The 6,000-nt window shown below is 47.8% G+C and overlaps 2 protein-coding genes across 2 annotated transcripts; both read right to left on the bottom strand.

Annotated features, from left to right (window-relative positions):
- Positions 1-889: 889 nt before the first annotated feature.
- Positions 890-3,012, bottom strand: GGS22DRAFT_163892 (transcriptional repressor TCF25-domain-containing protein). The gene has a single exon (XM_047961446.1). It carries the CDS (start codon positions 2,853-2,855, stop codon positions 1,122-1,124), a length of 1,734 nt encoding a protein of 577 aa, XP_047818439.1. The 5' UTR covers positions 2,856-3,012; the 3' UTR covers positions 890-1,121.
- Positions 3,013-3,788: 776 nt separating this feature from the next.
- On the bottom strand, positions 3,789-5,800 carry GGS22DRAFT_200359 (mitochondrial phosphate carrier protein; the record flags this gene model as incomplete). The annotated part of the gene is made up of 5 exons (XM_047966425.1): positions 3,789-4,267; positions 4,336-4,681; positions 4,746-5,165; positions 5,266-5,469; positions 5,553-5,800. 5 exons carry the CDS (start codon positions 5,798-5,800, stop codon positions 4,175-4,177), a joined length of 1,311 nt encoding a protein of 436 aa, XP_047818440.1. The 3' UTR covers positions 3,789-4,174.
- Between the last annotated feature and the right edge of the window lie 200 nt (positions 5,801-6,000).

The raw sequence follows: 6,000 nt of genomic DNA on the forward strand, positions 1-6,000 counted from the left end.
TATCTTTATATTTGTCAATGCAAAAAGGTGTGCCAGGTTTCGGAAGAGGACAGCTATCTATTATATAGAGGAATATTTTATCGGTATGGTCGCACGGAGTTGCTCGAAGTTTGTATTAATAATTGGTTGACGAAGTCGTGATTAAGGGATTACAGGTCCCATGTGTACGGCTATGTACCTATTGTACAGAGCCTGACAACCTTGGAAGTGCCCAGGTGCCTATTAAAATGCCTAGGTGGCGTCACAGAAGCTAGAAGAGGGATTAATAACGACTTATCGCTTCCATACCACCCCGCCTTCCGGGTGCCCGTAGCGGTGAATTCTACCTAGACCACGCACAAAGAGCTCATAGAACCTTAATGAAGTATAACACAGTGTGGCGCATTGTGTCATCTTGACTCGCACTGTATGATACCATAGTCATTCCCTCATAAGGAATGAATAACCAACAGTATAAAGACGGTGAAGGTACAACTGACGAATATGACAATAAACCTCGCGTGCTACCCTCTAACAAAGAACGACTGCTTCAAAGCCTCCGTAATATGAAACTGGATCAAGTTTCCTACTAACACCGCCCCTTTTTCCCTTTTCCGGATATGAAACTCGCCTTGACTGCCGCACGTCTGGATTGCGAAAACTTGCTCATCATAAAATTAGAACACCGAATCTTAGGCAGATAGCTACGGGTTTATTATGCCTCACCGTCTACCTACATATCTCCTGTACAATATCTGCTCAATCATGGTAGTATTGTACCTACCTAGTAGTTTAAGGAGTATGTATCCAGCTCACTAGCCTGATCTCGATCTTGCAGTGACAAGTAGGTAGGGGCTGCGACTCCAGCCCCAAGTTAGAAACTCGCTCCGTGCAATTATTGCCTCATGATCTACGTCTTCCTAGTCTTCGCATGGCTTTCCTGCAGGAACCGCTGTATTGGATGGTTCCTTAGCTTTACCTTGTCGTTCAGCTTAGGCGCTTATGCACAAAACTCAGATATCAGATCTTAATATCACTTGCCATGATGTCGTCATTTCTGTTCAGGAACCTATCTCCTATCTGATTTACCAATGGACAAAGCGATCCTTAGGGGTTCACCCATTCTGTAAGCAGTGCCGAATTCATACCTGTGGTAATTCATCGTCCGAGCCATTACCATCGTGATTGCCACCTTGACCATGTTCATGATCATGTTCATCGTCATCATCATCGTCCACATCTATTAAAGGCGGCAACTCGTCATCATCAGATTCGTCTGAGTCGTCACGCCATCCTCCGGGCATACCCTCAAGATCTGAGTCACCAACTTCTCCATCACCAGCGAGACCACGAGGGTCGAATAACTCCATGAAGGCTTGGAGCATACTTCCTATGCCACGGTTGGGACGTGGCACATCCTCATCGTCACCCAGGTCTTCGTCGTCTTCGCCATCGTCCACTTCTAAGAGCGCCTCTTCAAGAGCGTTCTCGAGTTCCTGTTGAATATCCCTTGGCGCCCCAGCTAATCTTGCCTGGACTAATAATTCGCCAAGGTCATGGTGATCTGGATTTAGTCTGGCCCCGGCTCGGTGTGACGACGGAGTCCAAGGTTGCTTCTGCGACTCGTGCGAGAATACGTTCTGATCGAGAGGAGGCGGTAGCGGGTCGAATTCCCAGTTAGTTGAAGTGTTCAGCAGATCGCGTGGTATGAGGCCTATCAACGAAGGGATCTCCAACAAGTATACAAAGCGTGCGAAGTTGTCCTTAACTGTAGGTGGGAATGGACACTTTTTAGGGTCCGCCTTCTTCGCCTCCTTTGCCACCTCCTGTAGAAAAGTCTTCGTTTGATGACTATCCCATAAGTCTTTCGTCTGGTGGATGTAGACATTTGTGTGTAGCTCCTCATCCCGGTTTCGCGGCTGTATGCCCCATACAGCTGTGGGAATAGATAGACCAAGCGACTTAAAAAGATTCCCATAGAGCCAGGGTAGTCGTTTTATGCCCTCGAGTAATAATGCTTTAGCGCCAGCCGTATCATTCTGCTGGAGCTTAGCCAAGATGAGGGTTTGTCTGATGTAATCCGGGGTATCTTGTACCGTCGCATTCACCTCCAATAGTTCCGAATCACAGAAGTCAATGAACCATTTCGATTCATGCGCCCGAATAGCGAGCGGGTGAATATAATGGATGACTCCATAAGGATCGCCATGCTCTATACTAAGAAGTAGCTTGGCCCATTCAAGGGCGGTCCGATAAGTCCCCTTCATGATCAAGTTCTTGAGGTAGTGATATCCAGCTAACCAGAATTGACGGTTTTCCGGTCGTCTGAACGAAAGTCGCGCCTTACCTTGTTCTAACCTCTGTCGAAAAGCCGATATCGAAACTCGACCAAAGGTGAAGAGGGCTCGTTCGCATAAATCGGCGGATAGCGCGGAGTTCTGATCTTGCTTCGCGATTCTGCTGACCTGAATAAGGCCGGAAATATGATAGGGGTGAAGACGTATAAAATGCACTATTTGCATAGGATCATACATCTGAACGAGCTCGAAGAATTTGTCTTCCAGTTTATTGTATCTCTCATCATGCACAAAGCGAAACTCGACGGTGCCTGGCATGCAAACTAAATTTCCTTCCTCCTCCTTGAGCTGTTCCATCGTCAGGCCCTCTGTAGAGGCGCGGGGCCAAGTCTCTTTCCCAGACAAGAAGGGATTTCGTCGTAATGTGACTTCTGGCAGAGTCTTGCCCGGCATCCCTTTGAGAAAAGTCTCCAGATCCACTTGTTGTGGCAACGCATGACGCTGTCTTCTAGAGCGCGCCTGATCTTGCTCTTCATTCTGCGCAGCAGCGATAGCTTCTCGGCCGAAAAGATTGCGCATCTCATTAAACACTCTGAGATGGTACGTGTTGATGCTGAGAAGCTCGCATATTCGCTCGTAAGGTTTCGCGAAGGCGTCGTCTTGCGTCTCTTGTCCAGGCTTCTTAGAAAGGTCAAGTTCCTTTAATGCCTGATCAATCTCGTCTGGTCCAGTCTGTGAGGTAGTTTCGGGTTTGGAGGTAACGGTATCCTGTTTCTTAGCCTTCTTCTTTTTCTTCTTGTTCTTCTTCGATGCGCTCTTAGGAGTATTGGTATTAGTCTTGTCGGGTTCGGCGGCGGCGATTGCTGGTGTTTTCGCCGGCTCTTCGTGCTCTTCTTCAACATCTACGTCGTCATCCTCGTCATCGTGATCCTCTAGAGCTGAAAATCCGGAGAATAGGCTCACTCTCGGCTTTTGCGCAGGTTGGTCATCCTCACTTGATTCATCGTCCTGGGTGGCGTTTTGCGCCTCGAGTCCCTGCAGCTCCCTCTGCTTTTGCAATTTTCTCAGTTGTCTGCTCGACATTTTGGTTTTTTCTCACTATTAAAACACACTAAGAATCGAATAATAGGGACAGAGGTTGGATTGGATGAAATCCAAATGTTAGGAATTCTTTAAAAAAGATGTAGATGGCCTAAAAGTTTATAACGCGTGAATACCAAAGCGATAGCCTAGGAGCTAGAATTGCCGGTTACTCATTGACCGATGGTGGGGGCGGGGTGGCAAGTGTAAGCGATCCAATGTAAACTTTGCTTTTAGGTATTAGGCAGCTAGCAGGTACGGTATAGGTAGGTGCTACCTATCAACTAGCAGCTAATCCCTAGTGCCTTTAGCTAATCGTTCCAGCTTCAGGTGCATCCATGTACCTACTTGCCTATTAGCTTCAGGGTTACTTTCTATCAAACCTTGGAACAGCTTCAAGTTTCTCCTCAAAGTTCTCCTCTTTCTTCGATTCTTAACTCCGTCTCTTGCCTTGGATTTCGACTTTACTCCTCCTTCATGTTACATGACGAACAGGAGAATATTCAATCTTAATATTTTTATTTTAAATTCTATGCTCAACTGTATGCCCTTTGTCTAATCCTTCTCTATGCTTCTATAATGCTATATATACAAAAGAATATCGTTTCTACCAGAATCATAGTCGATCGTCCCACATCTCCCACATTCTATGTCTGCTCGGGACACCGAATCAGATATCCGCTCGCTATTGCACCGGTACAATAGTGAGCGGATAATAGCATCTTCTCTAACTTCTCTTTCTCGTACAAATGAAACATATAAAGGTGGGTATAATGGATATGAAGAGTTAGCCCTTGAGCTTATTATGAATTAGATTATCACATTTCGGCGGTTTGTAGGAGGTTCCCGACCTCTACAACCTTGACAACTTCTTTCTTCACCTCGACGGCACTACTGGTTGCGCCAAGAGCCTATGATAATTGTCAGTCGCCCACTGGATTAAATCAAGAACAATATGGGGAAATCGGAGAATTCATACTCTTTGGATGTGTCCATAAATTCCAAACTGGACTGCGGTCATGCCTCCAACCATGACCAATCGTGGACCAATGCCGGCGTAGCTTCCCCGCAGACCAAGCTGGCCGATTATGTTGAAGATTCGTCGACCTGTTCCCTCACCCGGGAGTCCCTTCTCCTTGTTGATTTTGCTCAACACTGTATCTGCGGGTTGAGAAACAATTGCAGCTGCCATACCAGCGATTAGTCCACAACCGAGGTTTACTCCCGAAAGCACCATGTTTGATGCTTTCTCCTTGTTAATCCACGAGTATGCCGTTTCGATGGCTTTCTCGTACACTACGAAGGTTGCCATCGTGTACGGAACTCTAGATCGTTGTTAGTAATCCACGAGCGGGACGAAGTTTTTGGAGTCCGAAACTGGGTGCTTACTGTTTCAGTACAATCGGCGTAAAGCCGGAGTAAAGCCCGGCCATCCCCTCATAACTGGCCATTCTGCCCAGTGCAGAGAGCATGTTGGGAGCAAACGACGGCTGTGATACAAGCCTGATACGGGCAGCTTCGAATGGGCAAAGCAGGATATCTCCTAGGAATTCGGCCGCGGCAGACGAAGCAAGGTATACGGCATTACGATGATCAGCCGCCTTTTCCGGTCCTAACCAATCGTTCGTTCGTCTTTTGAAGAATTCGTAGCCGCCGAATTTGAAGGCTCCTTGCAGGAAGTATCCCGTCACGGTTGGTCCGAATCCGGTCAGGAGCGCTTTGGCGCTATCATTTGCGATGATCTGGCGCATACCACCTGCTAGACCTCGGTTATATACGGCCGGCTCGAGTTGGACACGGGTTTTGACGCTGAGTACGCATTAGCTCCATCAGCGCCCCGTGGACAGGAGATGCTTCTCCCGGTAGTCACTGTCGAGTAAGGCTACAAAATCATGATGGCTTGGCTTACACGTCAACTGGGGTTAATAGGGCATGAGTAAAGGAACAGCAGATGGCTCCTGAGACGGCGTATCGCGCAATTTCCGTCATGTTCATATCCGGTCTGGCCGCCACGGGAGAGAGATTGGCGAGGTTGCTTGTGACATATTTTACAGGATTACTGCTGTCGAACACACTGGAAATGGCTTGGGGCGCTGGTTTATGGGAGAACAGACTGTGGTATTGTTTGCATAAGCGCCGAACTCATTTGGTAAGATAAATCAATGGTTACTGCATGCGTGCTAAAGTTGAAATCACCTTCTTACGCTGAACGCGCTGATCCCCAGACGTCCGAGTATTGAGTCGGCCATGCCTTGCCTCGAGTTCGGATCCACCTCCTTCGCGACCTCCCTGACCGCCTCCAGAACCCTGAGATGCTCCTTCTTAAGTTCCTCGAACGATTGGTCCAGCTGGTTGTGCCATGGGTAGAGGACGAAGACTTGGAAGCCAAGTGCGGAAGAGGCGACGGCGAAGTTCGTCAGGGAAATGAGACGTGTGATAATCATTTTGGTGTCGGGGGAGAGCGCGAGCTCTTTCTATTTTCTTTCTTCCGGCAGGCTATGTCTGCGCAGGAGGGTTAGAATAATAAGTAAGAGAAGAAGTAAGCACACGACATACGATAGAGTCTGGAGGCGAGCAGGTCGCAGCAAAGAGCGTAGTGCGCCGAGGGGCGCTTGGTATATATCTGTTTGATGAAGATTGTTGT

This window comes from Annulohypoxylon maeteangense (assembly GCF_022496945.1).
Source record: "Annulohypoxylon maeteangense strain CBS 123835 unplaced genomic scaffold GGS22scaffold_9, whole genome shotgun sequence".
NCBI lineage: Eukaryota > Fungi > Ascomycota > Sordariomycetes > Xylariales > Hypoxylaceae > Annulohypoxylon > Annulohypoxylon maeteangense.

What these genes read in the sequence shown, in the direction of transcription:
- GGS22DRAFT_163892 (XM_047961446.1), bottom strand. Translation starts at nt 2,855, where the DNA reads ATGCGCAATCTTTTCGGCCGAGAAGCTATCGCTGCTGCGCAGAATGAA.